The sequence below is a fragment of the Notechis scutatus genome, chromosome 13 (genome assembly GCF_049901735.1).
Source record: "Notechis scutatus isolate UNSWTSFEM ecotype Mainland chromosome 13, rNotScu1.2, whole genome shotgun sequence".
NCBI classification, from domain to species: domain Eukaryota; kingdom Metazoa; phylum Chordata; class Lepidosauria; order Squamata; family Elapidae; genus Notechis; species Notechis scutatus.
In genome coordinates, this window is record NC_142021.1 from 453,533 (window position 1) to 477,348 (window position 23,816).

The window sequence follows — 23,816 nt, forward strand, 5'->3', positions numbered from 1 at the left end:
TTGCTCTGAGCAAGCTTTTTAATCAGATGGTCGAGACGGAACGTGGCCAGGAGGAGCACAGCCTCCGTGTGCGGCTTCCAGGGGATCTGCCAGCCAAGTTCTCCCAGCCTCAGAAACGCTGCAGATGCCCGGACTTCCTGCTGGCGTTGCCAGGAGAGGCCGCCTCCAAGTGGCACAGGGGTCGGGGCCATCTCCCCCAAACAATGGACAGGGTGCCCGAGGGCTGGAGGCATGGCGGAGCAGATGGGCCTCCCTGTGCCAAGCTGGGAAAGGAAGGAAGGAAGGAAAGGAAGCCGGGGTCCAGGACTGGCACCGGGGAGGCACAGAGGCAGCTGGCGGTCCCACCCCAGGCCCAAGGTCTCTGGCTGAACCCTTGGGGGAGCCAGAGCATTTTGAGAAAAGCACTTATCGGGGTGTGTGTGTGTGTGTGTGCAGCGTGTAAGCACAGCGGGGTCTCAGGAGGCAGGAATGCAGACCCCAAGATTGGGCACAGGGCTGACTCAGCAGCCAGCCAGCCTGCCAGGCACCCTTGGGGCCTTCAGAGGTCGAGCACCACCCCTCGCGGATGCATTCACAGAACCGCCCAACTTGGGGTTTCTCCAGCCGACCAGGACGGAGCAGAAAAGGGCTTGCCAGGGTCTCTGCCCTGTTCCCAGGGATGCCGCCCCCCCCCCCCGGCCACGCAGAGGCCCATTCGTTTGCTGACCGATCTCCCCAGGCTTAGAAGCGGGAGAGAGCCGGACTCTTGGAAGGGCCGGAATCCAACGCAGGACTCCTTGCCCCAAATATCAACAAGGAAATCGACAGCCGACAAAGACGATTCAGGGCCTGAGCCAGTTGGCTTTTCTCCCGTCTGTCCAACGAAAAGGCCGCCTGGGGGGGCTGATTTACAGAAACCCCCAGGAGGAGGAGGAGACGTTGGCTGGGCTTTGCTGCTTCCTCTCTCACTCAACAGCTCGTGCCAGAAACCCTCTTCCTCTGATTCTTGAGCCACGCGGCCCCTGGCCAAGCAGCAAATCCATGGACGTGTCCAGACGATCAGAACCGGATCCTGAAGAAACGAGCGGCGTCCCTTTCCCTTCCGGGCAGGGCAGCAAGCGGGATCCGTCTCTCTCTTCTGCGGAGAGGAGGAGGAGGAGGAGGAAGGCCGAAGCCCCTCCCTCCCCACGGATCGCAGTCCTGGCCTCAGCTCCCCAGGAGGAAGGCGGAGCGTTCGGGGCAGCCCCAGATGCAGGGTGGTGGGGCCGGGGCCGTCCCACAGCCCCCCTCCGAGGCTGGAGTCCAGCAGGGCCCCCAGAGGAAGGCACTGAGCGCAGGTCAAGGCGAGGGAGCCTCGGGAGGGCAGGGAAAGGGCGGGCGGTCAGTTAAGGCAGCTCCTCCTCTGGCCAGTCATGGCTTCAACCTGGAAAAGAGGGGGGAGTGGGGGGGGAATCAGGCCATCTGACCTGCCTGGGCCTCCCCTGGATCACCTGCAGCCTCTTCCCCCACCCAGGCAGGCAGGCAAGGGAGCTGCCCAGGCCAGGGTCAGCCCCCCCTTTGTCTGGCACCCCCCCCGGCCTGCCCCTCCCACTAAGCCCACACTGCCCCTCCCGCACCCCGCACCTCAGATGGGGCTCTCTGGCTGGCCCTGCTTCCTCCTGGACTTCAGCTCCGTCAGCCATGGGGGGGGCAGTTCCTCCGGCCTGAAAGGCAGCAGAGCCTCAGCAGCCACCCTGGAGGGGCTTCCCCTGCTGTGGGGGGAGGGCATGGGGAGGCTTTGCTGAAATAAGGGGGCAACCCTGGCACACACACACCCCGTGGCCTTCAGGGCCATGTGGCCCCCACATCCCCCCAACCCATTTTCTCTCTCACCTCCCTTCCTTCTCGGGGGTGGCCGCCAGCACCCGGCCCCCGGAGCCCCCGGCCGGAAGCGGACCTTTGGGCGACTTGCAGAGGGGCGCAGGGGGGGCTTCCTCCCTCCTCCCTTCCGACTCCTGCCTTTTCCTGAGTTGAGCCTGTGGAGGAAGCCCCAGACGCTCTCAGGAGGAAGCGGGGAAGCAGCCCCCGGGGAGGGCAGAGACCCCAGCTGGGTCCAGAACCCAGCCTCCGGGGGCCTCCAGGGTTTCTGCTGGGAGGGGGCCTTCCCTGATATACCTTGAGGGCGGAGGGGCCAGGCCTGGAAGAGAGGCGGCCGCGGCTGGGCAGGGAACAGCCTCTCTGCTGTTAGGGGCTCCTCCTCCTCCTCTTCCTCTCCTGCCCTGGGGGCTTCTCTTCTTCACCATGAAGGGGAGGGGAGAGTTATCACCAGACAGACTGAACCCTCCCCCGCCAGAAGCTTCAGGACTGGGGGGCCTGTGGCTCCTGCCACCCAGCCCTTCAGGGCCAGGAGTTCTGCACCCCTTTTCCACAGCCCCCGAGATGCTGGCGGGGGGCGTTCCTGGCTGCAACAGCCTTCTCACCGGTCCCACCTGTGGAGTCCCTGAACATCCAGCCGCTGGCTGCTCCCCTCACTGCAGAGAAGGGGGCCGGCTGGGCATCTCCGCTGGCATTCCTCCTGAGGGTGTGGGAGATGGGGGCCCGATGCCGCTGCAGCCTTTTGCCCAGCAGGACGCGGCTCTTCAGGACCCTCGAGTCCAGCCGGGCAGTTGGCTGCAAGAGAAGAGACCGGCTTGCAGCCCAAGCACAGACCCCCACCCACCCAAAAGAGCCAGGGGCACCTGCCCGGCAACCCACCTCCAGGAAGGAGAAGTCTGGGCTGCCCTTCTCGGTGGGGGGAGGCTTGGCTGGACTGGCGTCCGGGCTGGAACCGTCCAGGCTGTGGCTCCTCTGCTCCCTGGGTGAATCCGGTCGGTCAGTGGCCGTGGCCGGGCCCCTCTGGGAGGAGTACCAGGAGGCTGGGCGGCCAGGAGACGGCTTCTGTGCGGGGGCCACGCTGCCCTCCGAGGAAGGAGACTCCGGGGTGAAGCTAGGAGAGGCACCGGGTGAGATTAGGCCCCTGAGTGGCAGCTGGGAGCCTTTCCCATGATTGCAAGGGCCCCGCCCTCTCCTGAGGCAAGGGAGGGGCTTGCTCTGGGGAGGGGGAAGCAGCAGCAGCAGCAAACAGGCCACCAGTGTCTGCCGGAGAGGCTGGAATGGGCCACTTCTCTCCCCCAGGCCCCCAAAAGCTGCCTGGCCAGCTGCAGCACAGAGGGAGCCTCGCCCCAACGGGGTCCCGGGCAAGGAGCTGACTGAGCAGGGAGAAAGCAGCTGGAGGCCCCCACTGCCCCCATCAGCCCCCCCTTCCCATCCGCTAGGAAGCCAGTGCTGGCTCTGGGGGAGCTGCCCAGGGCCAGGGAGGGGTCCTCGTAGCTCCCCTGCCCTTCTTGCAGGAAATGGGGGTGCGAATGTGCCCGTGGCAGCCGCAGCTTCGGCCTGTCCAGCAACAGCAAAGAGACTCCCCTTCCCTGGCCCTCACCTGTCTCCGCTCTGATGCTGGTCGCCCCAGGTGCCATACCTGCCGTCGGCCTCCTGCACGAGGACGTCGGTGTCCCTGGCCTCTGCTGACGGCCGGCCGAAGCACTGCTTCAAGTGGTCCTGGGGAAGATGGGAAGGGAGAGCTGGCATCACCCTCTGCCGGAGAGAGACCTGGGATCTGGGTGCCAGGAGGAACGGGCTGGGGGGCAGCACCTCCGCCCTTTCCCTCCCCCCCCCCCAATTTCCACAGCCAAGGGCCCAACAGGCCAAATGTTGTAACCTCCCCCTGGAAGCAGAGTTTCCGGGGATTTTACAGTGGGGAGCCGACATCTCTGCTCTTCGCAGCCGCAGAGCCTTTCCTAACGACAGGAAGCCAGAAAAAAAACTTTTCTAATCACGTTCGTAAATGTTCCATTTCACCGCTTTATGGATACTAGAGAACTTCGAAACAGTGAGTTTAATTTGACACCTCAAGATTTGTACCTTTTTTGGATTGAAGAGGTTTTAAAGAGGGACTTAAGAATTTTAAATAATATATAACTGGCAAAAACAGAAAAGGGTCTTGATTTAAGAAAGCTTTAAACGGACTGGGAGACCAACAAGATTTGAAACACTGGTTATTGTTGCTATAAGACTTGAAAAACAATATATAGTTCCACTTCCGACTGAAGTGGAACTGGACCCCTGCCAGGAATGGAGGCCTGAGGAAGGTTGCAAATGGACACTAGAGGGAACTAAAAGGCCAGATGGAAAAGAGGGGAAATAGCAAGCCAGCTGCAACTTTTTCCTACAAGAGGTTTTTTAAACATGGACCAAAATATCAATAACTGATATCTCAGAAAAGATACAGATTTCAATGAACAAGCCTTCAGAAGACGATGAGAAAAAACGGACACAGGCACTCTAGAGTTTGCCTGGAAGACAACAAAAGTGGAATGACCAAAATGGGAATACAACAGAGAAATCCAGAAAAGGATCTGTGTCAAGCAAACTTCAGCTGCTCCCCCCCCCCGAATGCCCCCCCCCGGAAAAGCCTCTGGGGAATCTCTCTGAGGCTTCCCAGGTGCTGCTGTCAGGGCCAGCTCTACCTCCCACAGCCACCTCAGGGTGCCCACTACTCACCCAGATACCCATTGCCTGTCCAGGCTGCAGCCCCCGTGGCTGGGGGGGAGCTCTGTGCTGCACACACACACACACCCGGACGCAGCAGGCACCCCCTCCTGAGCCAGCCAAGGAAAGGGGGGGCGCTACATCCCTCCGCCCACCAGAGAGATGGAGGAATCCTCCCCGCAAAAGGGCAGGGCGAGTTGCCCTCAGCCGGAGGGTCACCCAGAGGAAAGGACCAACCTGCCCTGCTTGCCAGGCTGGAGCCAGGGATGACCGACAAGGCAGAGAGGCTTTGAAAGAGGAGCCGAATACAACCTGCTCCCTGTCTCCGGGGGGCGCCCTTTGCAGAGCTCCACAGTTCAACACCCGCTCGCTCGGGGGGAGGAAGCCCGGGGGGCGGGGTTCCTGAAGGGGAGGCGCACGGTTCCCGACTCCTGAGCCCAGCAAAGATGACGCTGGTCGCAGCTCCTTGGCCCTTTTCTCATCCCATCCTTTGGGGCTGCTTTCTGTTCAGCTGGCGAAAAGCAGGAGTGGCCAGGGCGCAATACACCCCCAGGCAAGGCCCCCCACTTCCAAAGCGTTTCCTTCCAAGGCCCACAACGGGGCGAGTCTGCTTTGCACACCCAGCAAGCCCACCCCACACACACAGACACACAAACACACTCCGGGAGAAGGGAGCCCGTGTGCAGCGTCAGAGCAAGAGGCGGCTGCAGCCACAGATAAGCGGCAGTTCCTAGAAGTGGCTGACCTCACCGATGACAGGCTCCCCCTGCCCCCAGTGCTCACAGCTCTTTCCAGGATGTGGGGGGACACTCCTTCCTAGAAGCAGCGAGGAGCAAGGGGCCAAGGCTTCAGCCAGAGGTGGCCAAGGGCTGGGGGGGGGGATCACAAAAGGACCCAAAGGGATAAAGGCGATTGTGGAGCCCCCAGGGGGCTTCCCAGCAGCTTCTTCAATGAGACGCCAGCAGATTTTCTATCTCTCGCCTCCCCCCGGCAAAGACGTTGAAACGTTCCAGGGTATTTTTAACCAGAGCCAGAACAACTCAGCCAGGCATCTGCAGCGTTTCCAGCGATTCGGGGGGAGGAAGCAGGAGCCACTCCAGGAGGCAGCCAGGCACCTTCTACAGGACAAGCAGAAACGGCCCTGACCCACCTCTCCAGGTCCAGGGCTTCCCCTTGGGAGAGAGACCCTCACTCTGCTGGGAAGAGCCCCAAACCTCCCAGAACTCTCTCTAAGCCATGGAGGCAGGGCTCCAAAGCAGCGCCAGCCTTCCAGCCAGGAGGCAGGGAAGCAGAGCAGCTGCAGCTCTGGACACCGGAAGAGAAACCCAACCTCTGGCCGGAGAAGGCAGCCACCCGACCAGGGGAGCAGCCAGGCAAGTGGCTGTATTGAATCCCTGGGCACAGGAAGCGGGAGCCCGTTCCCCTTCCCCACACACACCCCGCCCCCTCTGCACGGCACCCACCAGGGCTGCCATGGAGGCGCCAGTCCTGCTCAGGGCCAGCAGAAGGGCCGTTTCCTTCTGCCACACAAGCCTGCTTGGCACAAGAGCATCCTGGGAATCAACATGCCCACCTCCCAAGGCACCTGCATCTCCTAATGCCAAGGCAGGGTGGCACAGCCCTCTGGAAAGAAAGCTGCTGAACGGCTGCTGAATAGGCCAAAGGGTCAGAGGAAAGGAGGGGCGCGTGGCTGTGCCCACAGCCGCTCAAGCCCTGGGGCAGGAGCCCAGGAGGGGCACGGGGAGGGAGCGGGGAGGGAGCGGCTGTGCCAAGGACTTCAATCTGAGATCGGTGGGGAAACTCGGTTTGTCACCAGGCACCGTCTACAACCGTTTTCTGGAGAAGGGCTTCAGATTACTGGCTTCTGCTAGGCATACAGTGGCGGGAAAAAGACACGCTGTCCGGTGGTCCAGGGCTCAAATCCCCCCTGCCCAAGCCTCTTGCCCAAGGAGCCGCCTGGTTCCTAGTGGGAGGCAGTTCTCAGGTCTCTGGTCTATCCACCAACCACGCAGCCAGCGCCAAAGTTCCCACGTGCTGAGACGCGGTATCGGCCAACGGACAGCGCCCAGCCGTTCCAGAGGGCTGGCACAGCAACCTCTCTGAGAACTTTGCCTTAAAGATCACCTGAAGGCTTCTCTGGCAAATCTTGTGCCAGCCATACCTCCTGGTTAAAGTCCCCTGTGGGCAAAGATTTGTGGAAGAGAATCCAAACAAGGCTCAGGAGCTGGTGCCAGAGCCAGACGCCATCCCGGTTCGCCACAATGGTTCTTGGAATCTCAGAGGAGTGCCTCCCACTCTCAACCCCTTGAAGCTGTGTGGACTTCAACTCCCAGAATTCCCCAGCTAGCACAGTCATTGCTAAGAATCCTAGGGCCGCACACACTCCTACAGCTCAGCCAAGGCCTCTTTTTTTGTGGGGGGGGGGGGCTGCAACGCCTCTTCTTATGGCAGACTTTTGCCCATTTCTGGGAAATGGAGGCCAGACCAGCAGGCCAGTTCCTGGAATGAGTGGTGGGTCAAAGATAAACCATGCAGGAAGCAAACCCACCCAAGCCCCCCGCCCACTTTTCCCGCTAGGACAACATCAAAGAGGAAAAGCCCCCAAGAGGAGGAGAAGCCTCAGGCCAGCCTGAAAGGAGGCCTCTGGGCGAAGCTGCTTCTTCGGCTCCCGGTGGGCTGGGATTTCCCCAGTCCGGGGGGAGGGGGCTTGGCACCCCACACCAACGGGGCTTCTCTGCCCTGCAAGGAGCAGGAGACCCTCAACCCCGGACCTGCCCCACCTTGAGTGCCCCTTCGGCCTCACGCCAGCTGGACCCTGCGAGAGAGGCTGCCAACCTTCGGCCCCTTCTGGAACCCTCTTAGGCTTGGGGGAGACGGGCCCCGGCCCTTCACTCGCCCCCCTTTGGGGAAGGTAGCCGGGCCGGCCGCGTGGGGCGGGGCTCCTCCTGGCCCCGCTCAGCAGTTGCGAAAGGACTCTGCGGCCATCCTCCCCCCCCCATAGCTTCTTCGGACCAAGGCGCCTTTCGCTCCCTTTCGGGGCGGGAGGAAGCCTGCAGCGGCAGCGGGAGGGTCTCCCTCCTTTCCCCAGCCCCAGCCCGTCCTTACGAGCTCCGGCGTGGGCGAGGGCTGCTCCGGGCCGCCGGCGGGCCTCTTCCTGAGCGAGGAGAGCCGGCGCTGGCTGCGCACCGAGAACTGGCGGAAGGACTCCCGGCCCCGCGAGGCCAGCTGCCTGAAGGAGGCCGTGCGCTTGAAGGGGCCCGGCCCGGCCCCTCGCCCGCCGCCCGCTCGGGGGCCACCGCCGCCGTCACCAGGTTCAGCGCCTCGTGCAGCGAGCGGCGCACCGAGCCCACCCAGCGGGTCACGTGGCTCTGCGCCCCCGCCACCTTGTCCCCCAGCGAGAGTCCATGGCCGGGCCGGAGGGAGGGGCGGGCGGGGCGGGGTGGCCTAGCGAGCCCCTCGCTCAGCCGCCGCCGCCGCCCGGGAGCCCCTTCGGCGGGCGGGCGGGCGCTGCACAGCGCAGGAGGAGCAGCCGCCGCGCGCCCCGGATCCCGCGCGGGGAGCTCCGGTCCGGGCCAGGACGCGGGCGCAGCTCCCCCGGCCCCCATCTGCCGAGGCGCCTCCGAGCCCCTCTCCTCGCCGGTCGCCCAGCCAGGAGAGCGCGGGGAGGCGGCGCGCACCGCTCGCTCGCGATGAGCCGGCTGGAAAGGCCGCGCTTGCAGGAGGGGGCAGAAGGCTCCGCCGCCGGCCCGCCCCACGCAACGCCCCCGCCGGCCGGCCGATCCCCCGCCGCCGCCGCCGCCGCTCTGCCGGGAGGAAGCGACAGCGGGAAGGCAGGACCAGGCCGCCGGGTGGGACCCGCGGGAGTGCGGGCGAAGTCGCCATGGCAACCACCGGAGGAGCAGCAGCATCCGCCCCGCGACTCGGACGCATCCATCGGCCCGATGCCGCCGCCGCCACGTCACGCGCCCACCCCGCATTAACCCTCTCCTGCCAGCCGCTGGCCCCCGTCCCCGCTTCCCTCGAGAGGCGCAGCCGTATCCCGAGCCTGCCCGCTGCCAAGGAGGGCTCCTCCTCCCGGTGCCACCCCAACCCGGTTGCTAAACTCCGGGGGTCTCGATGTCCCCCGCGGGCCCAGCTGCCAGGCCCCCTCCAGTCGGACCAGCAGGCCTTGGCTGCTCGGAAGGGGCGACCTCTCTGCCACAGGCAGCCCGGGGCCAACGGGCATCTGGACCAAGGCCAAGGGAAGCGCCCTGGGTGCTCCCTTGCCCCCCACTCCCTCCAGGGCGCTTCCCTTTCCAAGCGACCTGCCTCCTCCAAGTATGGTGGCCGAGGCCCTGGGGCAGATGGCTTCATTGGTGGCCTTGACTGAGCCCTCTAAAAATAGCAGGCGGAGAGGGGGCACAGGTGTTTGGAAGCCCCCCTCCCTCCGTCAACAGGAGTCAGACGCTGCTGCCGCGGCCCCCCTCCTCCTGCCCTCCTCCGCAGTTTCCTGTTTATGCCCCTGGCCTGAGGAGAGGCTGCAGCGATGGTTAAAAATAACTCGCAGCTTCATTGATCTGAAATCTGAGGGCAGAAGCTTCTTCCTTTCCCCTATTTAACAATCAGCAGAATCGCCCCAAAGGCCAACCTCTGCGAAGGCCACCGAGTTTTTAACCACAGCACCCCATAGTCCTTTACCCTGACCGAGCTGGCTGGGGAAAATGGGAGTTGAAGCTCTCTTTTGTCCAGCAATGGCCAGCCGGAACCCCAAAGGCCCTCTTGTGCCCCAGGAGGCATGGACGCAGTCGGGCGAAAAGGAGAAACCGGCCCCTTCCTCACCTTGCAAAGCCCGTGAAAGCCGCCCCCTCGGACCCTCCCTGGTTCTAAGCCCTGTGTGGCTCAAGGAGAGCTCCCCTTAAGCGCTGCCTTAGGCAGGACCCCTTGCAGGGGGCAAGGAGATGCCAATCAAGCGACCCCTCCCAGGCCACACCACTTCCTGCTGGGGGGGGGGGGTGGCCAGCAGGGGGAGCACTCTTTGACACAGCAGGGAGTGCCAGGGGTTGCCCCCCGCTTGTGTTTGGAAGCAGGCCCAGGCAGGGGGTGATTCGCCAGGAGGGAAGATGCCAGGTTTATATAGCTGACCTCAATGTGGCATCCTCCCCCAGGAGGAAGAGGGATCTGGCCCACGGCATGGCCTGCCTGGGGACTCCAGCTGAGGGTGCCCCCCGTGCTAGGTCTGCTCCGGGCCCCACCAGGCCAGTTCCAGGCAGACTTAAAATCCCACCTCCGGGGAGAAGAGCCCGGACCGGCTCCCAGCCCAAGCAGCCCTGGCACCTGGGCAACCCGGCAGCTCCAGAAAGGCCAGAGTCAACATGCTGGAGGGCGGGCCAAGGCCGCTCCTGCTCCCAGCCTCTCAGGAGGGGACAGTCTGCCAGCCCACACAGAGGCCAGGCCTCACCTCCAGCCCAGGGGCCCCTGGCCTCCTCCAGAGGAGAACCCAAGCAAAACCCCCAGGCCGACGGAAGCAAACACCCCCACCCCCACCCCGGGAGACAGGCTCAAGCCAAGTTCCTCTATGAGGAAACATGGTTTCTTCAATAGCCCACGACCAACCGGGTTCAACCCAAATGCTAAGCCACAAACCACGATAAGCCCCAGGCGAGCAGAGCCACCAGGCGGGAGCAGCACTGTAACAACCACCACAAAAATGAAGGCAACGGGGACACAAACCACAATCCCTTCGCCATGACGAGGCCTTGGAGGACATCAGGCCTCCCCCACAAGCCCCCAATTGGACTCCCACTTGGAGGCACTTCCGCTGGGGGACGGACCGAGCCCCACCAGGAGCCCTCCAGCCCGAGGGGCCAAAGGCCAGTTCCCTCCAGCTCTTGCGCCGAGTCCTCCCACGCCAAGGCAGAGACCAACCAGGGCCCAATCCTTGGGGAACCAACTGCTGACCCACGGCACCCGGGGGCTTCCCGAGCGGGCGACTGGGTGCCCAGGGCAGAGGCTGCGGCACTCACCCCTGGCCAGCGATCGGTCCTCCACTCGTTATAGAAACTGTCACTCCGTCGCTGGGCAAGGAGGAACGGAGAGTGCTTGATGGCTGCGGCATTGTCAGGGTCCACTGGGAGGCCTCCTTCTCCGAGGTCCTGTTGGGAGGAGACCCATCAGTGGAGAAGCAGCCCTCCTCCCCCAAAAAAAACCCCTCAGGCGCTCCGAGTCTTGCCAGCCCCTCTTGTCCTCCTCCCTGGATGTCTCCATGCAGGCGGAGTTCAACTCCCCAGGGAGCCAGACGCCCCCGCTTCCCCCTCCTTCCGCCTCCCAGGCCCACACGTACCCGTGTCCCTGCGTGGGAGAGGCAGTCCCCGGGCGACAGGCTTCCCTTGCTCAGGCAGAGCCTCTGACAAGCGTGGGTTGGATCCAGCCTTGGTCCCGAAGGGAAGCTGAGCCTCGCTGGGCTCGGGTGGCTCTTTCCAGAGGAGCAAGGATTGAGGTCCGGCACGGCCCCCATCCCTGGGGATGCGCTGGCACTGCTCCGCTCCGCCCCAGGCTGCTGCGCTGCGGGAGGGCCCTTCCCCCAGACGCCGGCCTGGGGCTCAGCTTTCCACCCAGGCTGGCCGGCCGGCAAGTCACTGCTGGGGCACCACCCCCGGCTGGGGCCAGGACGGCCCACTGCTTCAGACCGGCCTCCTTCCACCAGCCTCCCAGGTCCCTACGGGCAGGGTGGGGGCCGGGACTGGCCCCTTTGGCACTCTGGGGGCCCTGCCCGGTGCCCTCTCCTTGCTCCCTGCCAACCGGAAAGGCTGTCTTCTTCGTCCTTGGCCCGGGGGGCTCGGCCGGCCGTGGCTTTGGCTTCTCGGTGTCTGGCTTGCCCCACTGGGGAGGGCTGCAGGTTCCCTCCCTGGCCTCCCATGGATCCACGCTGCCACGCACACGTCGTCCCTCAGTGCCCGCCCCTTGGCCGCCCAGGGCGTGCTCCTCCCTGGCCTTCTCCCCTCTCTGGTCCGAGCTGCAGGGAAGGGTCCTGGGGGTCCATTTCTCCCAAGGAAAGAAGCTGCTCTCCCTCCGGCCCTCCTCTCTGGCCCAAAGCTTCTGGGACTCTCCCCCGTACTCTGCCATCAGCTCATCAATGTCCACCACTCTCGACCTGTAGTGATCGGGGGCCTCCCGCTGCTCTCCCCCGAGACCGAGGGAGCCAGGGCTCTTCTGCTGGCTCGGCTGCTGGAGGGGCACCAAGTAGGAAGAAGGCCTGGCCCCAGGAGAGAGGGCCAGGTCAGCTCTGGCCGGATGCCCTTCGGCCGAGGCCTCTGGCTGTCTCTGCGGCAGCTCCTGGTCTCTGGCCTCGGTCGGTGGATCCCGAGAAGCGCCGCTTCGCCCCTTGGAGAGGCCCGGCTGGAGAGGCCCGGCTGGAGAGCTCCCTCCCTCCGAAAAGCTCTCTGTGTGCTGGCAAGGGGAGGGACGGGCACTTCTGGAAGGAGGAGCCACAGCCGCAGCTCTCCCAGGCCGGCTATCGATCTCCTCCGAGATCTGGCAGGTGACCGCAAAGTACGTGGCCTTGGGCTCCGAAGGAGAGAGCGGCTTCTGGGGGCCGCTGGGAGAGGTGACCTCCGCCTGCCTGGGCTCCAGTCCACGGGGGGCCTGGGGGCTTCCCTTTGCCGCTGAGCCACCCATCGGATGCAGGGCGTCTCTTCTGCTGGCCAGTCCGGCAGCACCCTGGGGGTTCCCCGGGCCCTCAAACCAGACAGAGCCAGCGTGGGGCAGAGTCTTCCTTCGCCAGCGGCCTGAACCTTTGGCACCCGAAGCACCACGGACGCTGCTCGCCCACCTCACTTCCAGGCTGAGCTCTGGCGGCTCCTTTCCTTCCGCCGGGGCCTCCCACGTTTCCCAGGCTGCTCGCAGCTTCTGCCCTTTGGGATCCTCTGCCCCCTGAGGGGGCTTCAGGTCCAGGCTGAAGAGGAGTCCTGGGCAGCTGGCACTTTGCCCCCGGCCGGCCCTCTGATCCAGCACGCCAGCCCTGCCTTCCCAGCCATCGGCCTCGGGCGCCCCGGCTCCAGTCCTCTGCAGGGTGTGGCCCTTGGGCCCTGTGGCCCCCTCCCTCAGGACATCAGCAGGAGTGAGCCGCCTCTCCTTCCCGGTTTCCAGCCAGGGGGCCAAGCGGCCGCCATCCTTCACCCTGAAAGACGCTGAGGCTGCCCGCTGCCCGGCCTGACTTCTCTCTGGCCCGGTTCCTTCGCTGTGCAACCCAGCCTGTCTCCCGGAGGCCGGGAGGTCCTTCAAGGGGCCGGTTCCCAGGCCAGAAGCCCCACTCCAACCTTCGCTCTTGCTCCGATTCTCCTTCAAGGGTCTCTGGCGGCGGAGAGTGACGGCCTTCCCTCCGGAGACGGCTGCCACCGCCTCGCTCTGCACCGTCTCCCCCACGGTCTGCAGGATCTCGTACCTGGGCTCGATCCTTTGCGTCAGCAGGGAATCCTCCTCCCTCGAGGGATCTTCGTCCTCAGCGGAAGGCCTGGGATCTTCGGGCCCTCCGGCCTCCCGGTTGGAGGCTTTGGTCGCCTGGCCGTCTCCCAGCATTCTCTCCTTCCGAAATTCCTGGCCCTGGGAGGGGGAGCCTCCGAAGGTCGCCCTCAGGGACAGCAAGGCCGGTCCGGCGCCAAGCTGGCTGGCCACCACACTGTGTCTCTCCACGTGATGTTCAAACATGGTGGCTCTGACCGTCTTGAGGCAGGCATCTTCACTGGACGACGTGGACGCCGTTCTCGCTTTGGGGCTGAAGACCAAGACGGGCTCTTCCGCTGGCAGAGAGACCTTTGGCCTGCTTTGGGCAAAGCTGCCCTCTCTCTTGGGGGGGCCCTCCATGGAGGGTGTTCTTGCCAGCAGCGGGGGCTTCCAGGGACTGCCAGCCAGGCCGGCTTCTCCAACATCTGCTCTGCCCACAGGCAGCGTCTCCTCCTGAAACAAGCAGAAATACGCAGGGATTAGGAAGGCGTTTGGGACACCTAACTGGCACCTGCCAGATCAAGTCTTTTTTTTCTTCTTTTTTTGCAGTCAGAGCTGAAAGCGTTCAGGAACACGAGGTTATAACACCTCGCTCTTTTTCTTTAAATAGTTCATAGCGGTATATTAATTTTTTTAGTGCAGGAAACAATACAAAGAAGGTTATACTCCACCATCCATCCAGTAACGTGGATGGGCATTTGGCCCCTAATTTAAACAATCTCTTTAAATTTCAGGTTCGTGAAAGGAATGGCGCACCTCACCAAGCTTTGTGCAAAGGCCGCAGAAACTTCACAGCAAACATACCTGAGAGCTTTGCAAAAATGTAGGTATCGTGGCAAATCTTTATTAAACTGCCCGTACAAGCAAAACTACCACAACCTCTTGCGCGCACACCTCCATGCACACCTCCACTTTCACTTGTGTGGAGCAGAGCCAGCTAACCAGCAGAAGCCTTTGACAGATCAATGAATCACGAGGAGGAGGAGGAAGGAACCTTCCAGAAAGGGCTGGGAGGAACACGAAGGTCGGGCGGCCCTCAGGCGGCTTCGAAGGAGCTGAGGAAAGGCGTGAGCCTTTCTTCAATCTTGGGACACACCAATTCCCATAATCCACATGCTGGCTGAGGGATTATGGGAGAGGAACTTTAAACTTGGGAAAACCAGCAGAACAGTCGGACCGTGACCTAATTTACTGGGAAAAGGACAAACCCCCACAACTTATTACCCGTCGATTTTCTGGGCCACCCAAAAAAGGGATCCTGCCGGGCTTAGAGGGCCCATTTCGCACAGGGTCATTCAGGCCGCATCTAATGTAGGTTTCCCTCCGAGGGGGAAAATGGAGTTTGGGTTCCCCCCCTCACCTCCAGAGCCTCTTGCATGTCACCAGCAGGCTTCCTGGACCATTCAGGCGGCCTCTTGGGCTTCAGCTCCCCTGCAGTCACGGGGCCAGAAAACCTGTTGGCAAAGATTCCACGTCATGAAGGAGGGGAAAAAACTGAAGACACAATGTGCAATTCCCTCCAACCTTTGCAGCTGAAAGGCTGACAGCTGTCACTGTCCCACGCTGATAAAATCTTAGCGCTGGACTCCCCCAAGGGTTTCCTCCCCCTGCCCCAGAATCGGTCTGCCCGCACGCCAACAGGGCATCCCGGGCTTCCATCCTACATCCAAGCTTGTCCAAGACCCCTGGAACGTTCTTCCATCATTCCGATCCAGGCGGAGCTGGTAAAATTACCCGTAAGCTTCCACCTTACTGGACCTCTAGTGCTGGCAGTTCAGAGTTAAAGGTGAACCTCATTCCTCCCTCCACCCCCAGGGCCCTGATTAGCTTCAGAGGCCCAAGGATGCTTCCCTGGAATGCTGAGGTATCCTTCCCAGCTGGATCCCGTCCGGATAGGCTGGACTTCCACTCCCAGAATCCCCTGCAGGGGATTGTGGGAGTGAACTCCAGCCCATCCGGGAGGCCCCAGCTTCAAGGCGCTGCTTCCCCTCCCTTACATCTTCGTCAAATCTGCGGAAAGAGGCCGGGAGCGGAAGGAGTGGCAGCGCAGGCCTCCTGCCTTGAAAGCCGCGTTCTCTGCCGTCAGCACTTGAATCCTCTGCTGGATGTTCAGGGTCTGGATCTCCTTTCCGGGGCTGCGGCGGAGGGACTGGCTCTCGGGGGCAGCCCGGGGCTTTGCTGAAGGGTCCAGGAGTGGGGCGGCCTTTTTAGGGCAGCCGTCCGAGGCGTCTGGCAGGTCGGCCTTCCTGAAGCCGGCCTCCTGGGCAGTGACCTCCCCCATCTCCCGCAGAGGCTGGCCTTGGCCGGCCCTGGGCTGCCCCATGCTGGACTTCCCCTGGCTTCCCTCCTCCTGTGCGCACTTTTGCCCCACGTCCTCCGGGACAGTCTGGCCTGGGGAAGCTGCTCCCCCAACAGAGGGCAAAGAGCTTTGGGGAGGAGACTCAGCCAGCTGGCTGCCGGCACTTTTCGCCCTGGGCCCAGATGGGACAGCCCCACTTAGGCTGGCAGCTGCGCTCCTCGCCCCTGTGGCCTCCGGAGCCCTGTGGCCGGCGGCTGGAAAGCTCTTCTCCTTGCTCTCAGCCGGGGGGCAGGGCTGCTTCTGCCAGGCTTCAAACCTGCTCGTGAGGTCCAGGGGGAGCGGCCTCGGCTTTGGGCTCCCTGGGCCAGAAGCTGCCTGGGGAGGAGCTGGTTGCGTTGGTTCCTGCCAGGATTCCCGAAAGCCAGCCGAGGCGGCGGGTCCCCCTCCTGCCTGGGAGTGGGTCTCAGTGGCCGGAGTTGGACTCTGCTGTGGCTCAAGGCTGCCGGCCGAACCCTTGGGCCCCCCCGCAAGGCCTCCTTCCAGTGAGGGCCCAGGAGACTGGCCTGGGGTCCGTGGAGAGCGAGGGCTGCCTTGGGGGCCACTTCTCTGAATGGGAGCGCAGCAGCTGCCCCTCCTGGGCCTTGGACCCTCCCTCTTCGGCCCTCCCCTTCGCAGGCCGCCTGCTTTCAAAGAGGATGAGGGTGTTGGCCTGAGCACTCGCGTAGAAGGGCAGGTGGGCAACCGGCTCCACGGGGCTCTCGCTCTCCATCGGTTTCTGATCCAGCAGCGGAGGGACGTTTCCAGGCAGCCCCTTGGCAGCGTCTTCAAAGGTCTGGGCCAAGGTGGCGGGAGGCTTTGGCGTAGCACTGCTGGACTTGAGTGCCGGGACAGGCGGTTTCACCGTAGCAAACGTGTCGGAAGACGTCTCCCGGGAGAAGGGCTTGGGGGCCCACGGGGGCCTGGGCACGGTGGAGGGCATGGTGGCAGGGCCCACTGGATGCCCCCTGCCCTCCGGGGTGAGTGGGGCCAGAGCTCGGGGGCCCTCCCCAGGCTTCCGGCTGGCGTCAGACAGCGAGCTGATAAAGGAGTGCCGGAAGGCGGCCTCGGTCCTTGGTTCACTTATGCCGGCCAGCGAGGTCAGGGCAGAGCCGAGTTCAACTTGTGTGGCCATCGCTCTCTTTAAGGGCCTCATGGAATCGGGATGGCGAGGGTCCCGCGAGGAGGAGCCCCCTACGAGAAAGGGAGAAAGCAGTGGGCGTCAATGGGAGGCTGAGGGGCCGTCTATCCTAGCTCCCTATTCCCCCGGAAATGTTCCCCATAACCATAGCAGCTGCTTCCAGGCCCACCAAGGAGGCCTGGATCTCTGCTGCCCCCCAGTGGTGCCCCATTCTTCTCCCTTGGAGCCCCGGCACACGGACACAGGCGTGCAAGCGCGCACACTCTGCCACAGCTCTCCCACAGATGCATTGTACGCCGTTAGCCTCCCAACACCGATCCGGTTCCATTCCCCAGAAGCCCTTTCACACCACCTGAGTGTCCTGGCCCGTTTCACAAGGATCCCACTTGGGAAGGGATCCGGGGGGGATCATTCTGAAGCAGACCTTCTCAAGGGAGCCACCAAAACGGCCGGAGAGAAACAGACCCTCGGGGATTCAGCCAAGGCCGGTCCTGTGAATGAAAAGGGGGGAGGGGGGGAGAAGGCGTTCAGTGGCTGAGGAAGACAGTCCTTGCCTCCTATCCCAGGACTGATAACCTGGACCCCAAGCTGCCCCCTGCCTTGCCCCCTCTGAGTCCCGGGGTTCCCCTTGGGGACAGCTGTAGGCCTCCCCTCTGCTCCACTCCCTCTCGCCTCCTTAGGAAAAGGACAGGCGATCCGGGAATTTAATTGGCTTTTGGGTTAAAGAAAAGAAACCCTCGGCACCCAACTTCACATTTGCATGCCGAGCATTTCATCCCAAAGGAAGCAGCTGATTTGGGGGATGCAAACAGCTCCTGGAGGGGGGGGGATTTGAGGGCAGCAGCTACCTTTTCCCAGGAGGGATCCCCAAGGCCAGGTCTTGGTGGGGGGGAGGGAAACGCGGTCAGGTATTTCATCCAAGCAACTTCCCAGCCAATTCCCACAGCAGGAACCGGACGCCAGCATTTCTTTTTCACCACAACCCCTTTGAGACGCCCCTAAGCCCAGATCCCGGGTGCCTCCTCTGCTTGGAAAGGGGGCTCGGTGCCCCTTGCAGAGGTCCCTGCAAAAGACCCCTCTGGCTAGGTCAGCAGAGGCGGAAGGCTGCTCCTCGCCTCCCGGGAACAGGAAGGCCCTGCCCGGAGATTGTCTGCTGGCTGAGGCAGGAAACAAGCCGCCTTTCCGGCCTTCCCCAAAAGGCAGCCGTGGTTTGTGCAGACCCGTCTCTGTCATTAGGCTCTGTCATGTGGCCTCACCCTGAAATTACAGCACAGCAATTAAGGGGCTCTACAGTAACCGGCAGACTTTAATCGCCCCACAGCAGCAGCAGGGCAAACCAACGGCCATCCGCTCCCAAGCAGACAAAGCGGAACTTCCCGGACCCCAGCATGAAATAGGGTGGGGAGAAGGGGCTGCCATGGACCCTGCTCGACACCCTCCTCTCCGGGGCAGCCCAGAGAGACCCGGGCCTGCCTTTTCCCTCCAGCAGAGAAGAGTCCGGAGGGTAGAAAAATGGGGTGGGAGGCTGCCCGGGCCGAGTCAATGTGGCAACGGCGGTGGTTCTCTGCCCTCGTGCAGCCGGGGCCAAAGCCATCAAGCCCTGCAGCCGCCTCCACTTTCACCGCCTCCGCCCTGCTCACACGGTCAGAGGGGTATCGGGGTGAGTTGAGAGAGCCAACCTGCAGGCCAGCCCTGGGACAGCGGGAAGCAAGCCCGTGGTCCACAGCAAGGCTGACTTCCCCATTCTGCCTTGCAGGCAGTCCAGCAAGGCCTCTGGGTGGCCAGGTGCGCAGGCTGCTGACCCATCCTGCCACAGGGCTCCCCTCCAGCCAAAGGCGCCTCCCTCGCTTCCCTGGGTTCCACCGGGAGCGAATGCCTGGCGTCTGCCCTGGGTGGCCTCCAAATCCCCAGATCCCAAGCCCTCCGGCTTCCCTTCGAGATCTCTTCAAGCAGAGTTGAAAGCTGGTGCCTCACCGTCCAGCTGAGAGCCCCCTGGCCCTCTCAGCCTGCAGGGCCGCTTCCTCTGGCAGCAGCCAAGGGTGGCCCTCTCCTCCCCCCCGCCCCAGCCTTCCTCATGCAGACCCTGGCCCACAGCTGGCTGGAAACAAAACCCTCTCTGGAAGGGCACAAGGGCCGCGGCCCAAGGCGCTGAGCAGGAGCAGACACAAAGGCCACCCGAGCACCAGGGCTCTTTGCCCAGGCCCAAGGCGGCCGAACGGTCTTCCCCAGGAGCCCCTCTTCTAAGCTCTGGGGGCTAAGAGCCCCTTCCCCAGAAGGAGCCCAGGGGGTCTCCCTGCAGGGATCTGCTGAAGGCCAGGCCCAGCCACCAGGCTCCAGCAGCTCCTTCCTTGCAGGAGTCTCAGAGCCACCTGGGATTCTCAAGCCGCGGCAGCCATTCCGAGAGCCAGCCCCAAAGGGAATCTCTGGGGACAAACACCAAACGGAGCGGGGAGAAGCGCTGTGACGAAGCAGCACAGCAGAAGGGTGGCCAAGTGGTGGGCTCGCCTTCTTCGCCCGGAGAGGCCCCTGCGCCAAGGCCCTGGAGCCAGAGAGCAGCCGCTGGGTCTCCCTCCTTTCAGGGCCGAACCCCGCCCCCTGCAAAGCTGGCCTCCAGGCAGAGGCATCCCTGGCACAGCCTCTGCTTCCCCCCCCACCCATCTCAGAGATCCCCTGGGGCAAAACTGGCCCTCTTTGTCCGTACCAACCAGCCATGAAACGCAAAGGTAACGTCTGCCGCTCGCCCAGGCAGGCAGGCAGGCAGGCAGGCAGCCCGAGAAGACAAGGCCAGGCTACGTTGCGCTTTGCGAGGGAATCCCCTCTCGAATTTCTGGTTCGGAGCCCTCTAAAGCAACGGAGCGATGGCCCCGCTTCCCTCGTGCGTTGCGCTCTCTGGAGAACGCAGCTGGCGACCAGCAGAGCCCAGGAAGTCGGGGCAGAGGAGGGGCGCCGGGTCTGTCAAGCAGGCTGCCCCAGAGGCTCTCAGCACCAGCCGGTTCCCAGGCTGCTTGTTCCAACGCGGAGCCACGGGCAGGGAGGGGAAGGCAAGCTGGCACAGGAGGGGCGGCACCTCTGGGTAGCCAAACAAAGAGCTCTTGCAGACAGCCCACAATTCCTGGCACCCGGCACATGGGAGAACCGGGCGGGTGGCTGCGGGTGGCTGCGACCGAGCGGCAGAGCCTCACATGCCGGGAGGCCCCCCTCCCACAGCCCAGGAAAGCTGGGCTTTCTCCCCAGGGCAAAACGAGTGGCTCGCCTGTTGACCTTCCCCAGCCTGTTGCCCACCAAGGAGAGCTGCAACTCAGCAAAGCCGTTCAAGCCGAACACGTCAACCTCCTGCCCGGCCCAACGGCCTGGCCCAGGGGCAGGCACAGCCACTTCCCAGCAAGGGCAGGTCCTCCCTTGCCCTCCCCCCACCCCTAGCCAGTTATCAGTGGTGCTAAAGGAGCAACAATCCTTTTACTGCCCTCAAAATCCACCATATATGGTCACCGGTTCCGATTTATTTCACCCCAAACACGAAGCCTTGATTATTCCCAGGGGCACCAGGTTCGCTTCTTCCTGCGGTTGCCTGGCACTCTCCAAAGGTATCTGTGCAGGAGAAACAGCCCTTCTGCACAAGCGGCCCCCGGCCCCCAGGGATACGCCCGAGGGAACCTTGGCCCAGGGCCAGACTAAGGACAGACCACTCCCTCCGAGCGGCACCTCAGCCTTACCTGAAGGCAGCCACCCACCCGCCCACTTTCTGGGCCAGGTACTCCAGCGCAGGGCCTGCCTCTCCTACCGCCAATACAGACCCTGGGCCGGGGCTGCGTCCTCCTCATTAGCAACCGTGCCCACAGGACATGCTGCAACTGAGGCGGTAAGCAGTGCCCCCCCCCCCGCAAAGGACCGGCAGCGGCCTGCCCAGACCTGTTCCACCGCACCTCGCCTGGCATGCTGTGCCGACCTTTGGCCCGAGATTCTGCCCAGAGCTGGTTCTCCTCTGGGCCTTCGGAAGCTGGCACCAGCCGTCATATGCCAACGCCCACAGCAGCCCCCCGCCCGCCAAGATGAACTATGGAACCAGCTCCATGGGTCTCGCCTTCTGCTCCACTTCTCTCCCGATTCCAGTCCCCAAATCGAGAAACCTGATCTCTCGCAGCTGTCAGCAGAACAAGGAACCATTTCCTTAAAAGCAGCACTGCTTTGCCACACCTATTAACTTATATTAATAAGGTGATAAATCAGTGTTGAGAACGCCTGCCTCTCTCCCCCAGCTACCAAGACTGGCTTTCATCAGCAACTTAGGTGGAACTTACACACACACACACACACACACACACACCCTGGCCCTGCCACTATTCTGGGCTTGGCATTTCCATGAAAAGACGGGTTCAGGAGGACGCAGGGGAGCCGCCTTTGAAGCCCCAAAGCTCAGGAGGAAAGAGCAGCCGAGTCCCCCCAGCTACACTCTCCAGGTCTCGCCCGAGGCTGCACTTTGCAACTCTTCTTGTCAGATTCCGTTTCCATGAACATCAGGAACAGGACAGGAACGGCCATTTCCCGTTTAAGGACTGCAGTGTTTGTCTTCACTGATGCACATTAGGTGAAGGAGGCACAACCTGCTTAGCCACACAGCTTAACTCTCCCCTTCCAGCAGAGCAGAAGAAGCTGCTTGGGTCAACACACGGGGCTTTGTTCTCCCCGGCCTCTTCCCCTTCTTCTCTCCGCCTTAAAGGTTCCTCAGGACAGAACAGCCACCCTCCTAGCAAACTTTAATCTCCAGCATTACCAATTCACTTTTGCCAAACACGGTGCTGCCCATGGCTGCCCCGGTGCTCCAGGATCCACAAGGCTGGCTGGCCAATTTCTAAGCCCAAATCAACCCCGTATTTGTCTCAGAACAGCCTCAACCACCGTCCGAGGAGATGCACAGAGCTCACCGCTGAGGAGACGGTCTCTGCCTGGATGACTCTGAACTCACTCACTGGTTGAACTGGTTGGACTGGCCTCTGCATTCCTTTCGAGCTCTGTCCACATGGCTTAATGGGTGAATTAACTCCTGCTCCGATGAGTAAGTTACCACTTATGTAGCACCGTCCGGGCTCATGGTGCTGGGCAGGAAGACCGAGGGTGAAATTTAAAGCAATTAGGTGATGGGCATGGCTGGAGGACTTGCCACCCGAAGAAGAGGCCCGGGGAGCTTTGCTCTTCCTGCATCCCAGGATGTGGGATCGTGTGTCAGGTGTCTTCCATCGGAGCAAGCCAACCAGCCTTCGAAAATCTAAACGCAAACACTTGGATCGATATATCCCCGGATAACCATATGCTGAGGTATTTCAGTTGTTCACACATTCTTTCAAGAGAAGCATTCATCATTTGCCAGAAAAACCCAACAGAAACAAGCATAGCAGATTTTTTCCGATTAGCTGCTCTATTTCCTGTCCTAACTGAGAAGAATGCCAGTTCTCTTCCTGAAACACACTACAAAAATATACTCACAAGAATTACAGGGGAAAAAAACACAACCCAAGACAAATGAACTTTTTTTCCACGTTAGCCTTACCGCATAGGGGTTTTGGAGCCTGTTTTCAACCACCTGCTGCTCAGTGGGATTTCGGTAATATTGCTCTTTTTCTATCTAATAAACCTCCTGTTAATACCTCAACTTGGGGTCTACCTTCTAGACCACCTGACTATTCATTTTTTTCCTGGGATGCCAAAGGAGAGCGTGGAAGCAGCGCGTCTCTATTGGGGGCCCCAATTCTATAGAATGAGGCCCCCCCAATCCTCCACAATCCTGAAGAATCAACCCTGACAACTTTAGGAAGGTGGCCAAGCTTGGTTCCTCTGGCCAGCTTCCAAAGAAAGGCATTTTCATCATCGCCTTTGTAAACACGCATTGTTTAAAGCTACTTAAGGAAACTCTATTCAATGACTATTATTATGTGGGCACACCTCTCAGTTTGCACACATCACGTGAGAAGAACTCCTGGGCACGCATTTCCAACCTCAGCACAATTCCTTGGAGCAGAAAGACTCTCTGGATCAGGTTATTTGTTTTTTTTTCTTGCCATGAGACCTTCTTATAATTGCCACTGGGGGGGGCAGATTTATGACCCATCCAACAGTCATAGGCTGCAATCCCGGAATGGCATTTCCACTTTAATTATCGTATTGAAAGGCCGAGGGGAGAAGCCACCGAGAACCTCTACAGCCAATTTTCATACTCCAAGACACAGCAGTGGAAAATTACGTCTGAAAGACTTAGACTGGGATGTAACACAGCCTGGCTACCCCGAGTCCTCCCATCTGCCGAGGACTTTAGCTAATCCGACTTTGAATGCTGAAAATACAAGCCAACGCTGAGAGAGTGCCCTCCTTTCAGAATAAATGACTCCGCTCCACTGATGGCACCAGGGACGGGGTTCCCCCGTTTGCCAGTGTGGTAAACTGAAGGCGGCAAGCGAACAGGAGAGAAGCCACGCGGGGAACCCAAAGGCAAATCAAAGGCCAGCAACCTTTGGGCCCTTCAGCCCCCAGCCAAGCCTTCTCTTGCTGCACCAGACTGGACAGAAATAAGGTCCGGGACACAGCCGCCCCCCAGGCCCAAGAAGGTCTCAAGAAGCCCAGCGGGGTCCCATCTGGCCAACGGGGCAGGAAACCCCGGAAGGACCAAGGGGAGTCACCTGCCTTCCCAGAACAAAGCGCTACCTGCGGCCAGTCGGCTTCCTTTGGACCCACCTGGGGGATCCGCTGCGTCGGTCCTCACCCGGAAAGGACCCCGGAGCCGCGACTCCTGCGCGGGGGCCTTTCGGAGGCCCCGGAGGAAAGGGGGAGTCCGGCGGGGACAGTGCGGAGAGAGACGCCTGCCTGCCTGGGCAAGGAAGCCGGGGGAGGAGGGTCCGGGGGCGGCGGGGAACGCAGGGCCCCGACTGAGGGGACAACAACGCCCATGCTCCCCAGCCAGCACCTGCCAGGCTCGGGGGAGACCCCGCAGGGCCTCGGTTCGTCCCGGGGGGCGGGGCTGGAGGGGCACAGGTGGGGAGGGGTCCTGAGGCGGGGATAACAGGCACACCTCGCTCCCCTCCCCCACACACCGCGACCCTCCGCCCCCACACCCCGCAGTCCTCACCTGGGTCGGGCGGCAGCCTCCCCGCGCGCCCTCCGCTCTGCGGTGCAGCCGAGATCGCGGCGAGGAGGCGTGGCCTCAGCCGCTCGGGAGGGCGGGGCCCGCGCAGCCTAACCTGCTCGTCGGCCCAAAGCCTGGCGCGAGGGAAGCACCTCCGTCGCCATGGCGACTCCACGTCCCGAAAGGGCAGGGCTACGTCTCGCGGGTCG

The 23,816-nt window shown here is 62.3% G+C and overlaps 1 protein-coding gene across 1 annotated transcript; it reads right to left on the minus strand.

The window, feature by feature from the left end:
- On the minus strand, nt 1–23,681 carry KIAA1671 (KIAA1671 ortholog). The gene is given in 14 exon segments (XM_087942497.1): nt 1–1,402; nt 1,596–1,682; nt 1,852–1,994; nt 2,134–2,244; nt 2,439–2,628; nt 2,713–2,944; nt 3,434–3,552; nt 10,545–10,673; nt 10,862–11,175; nt 11,178–13,473; nt 14,381–14,474; nt 15,018–15,866; nt 15,868–16,549; nt 23,611–23,681. Coding segments are annotated over 13 exon segments (5,250 nt in total). The 5' UTR covers nt 16,512–16,549; nt 23,611–23,681; the 3' UTR covers nt 1–1,360.
- Nucleotides 23,682–23,816: the final 135 nt, after the last annotated feature.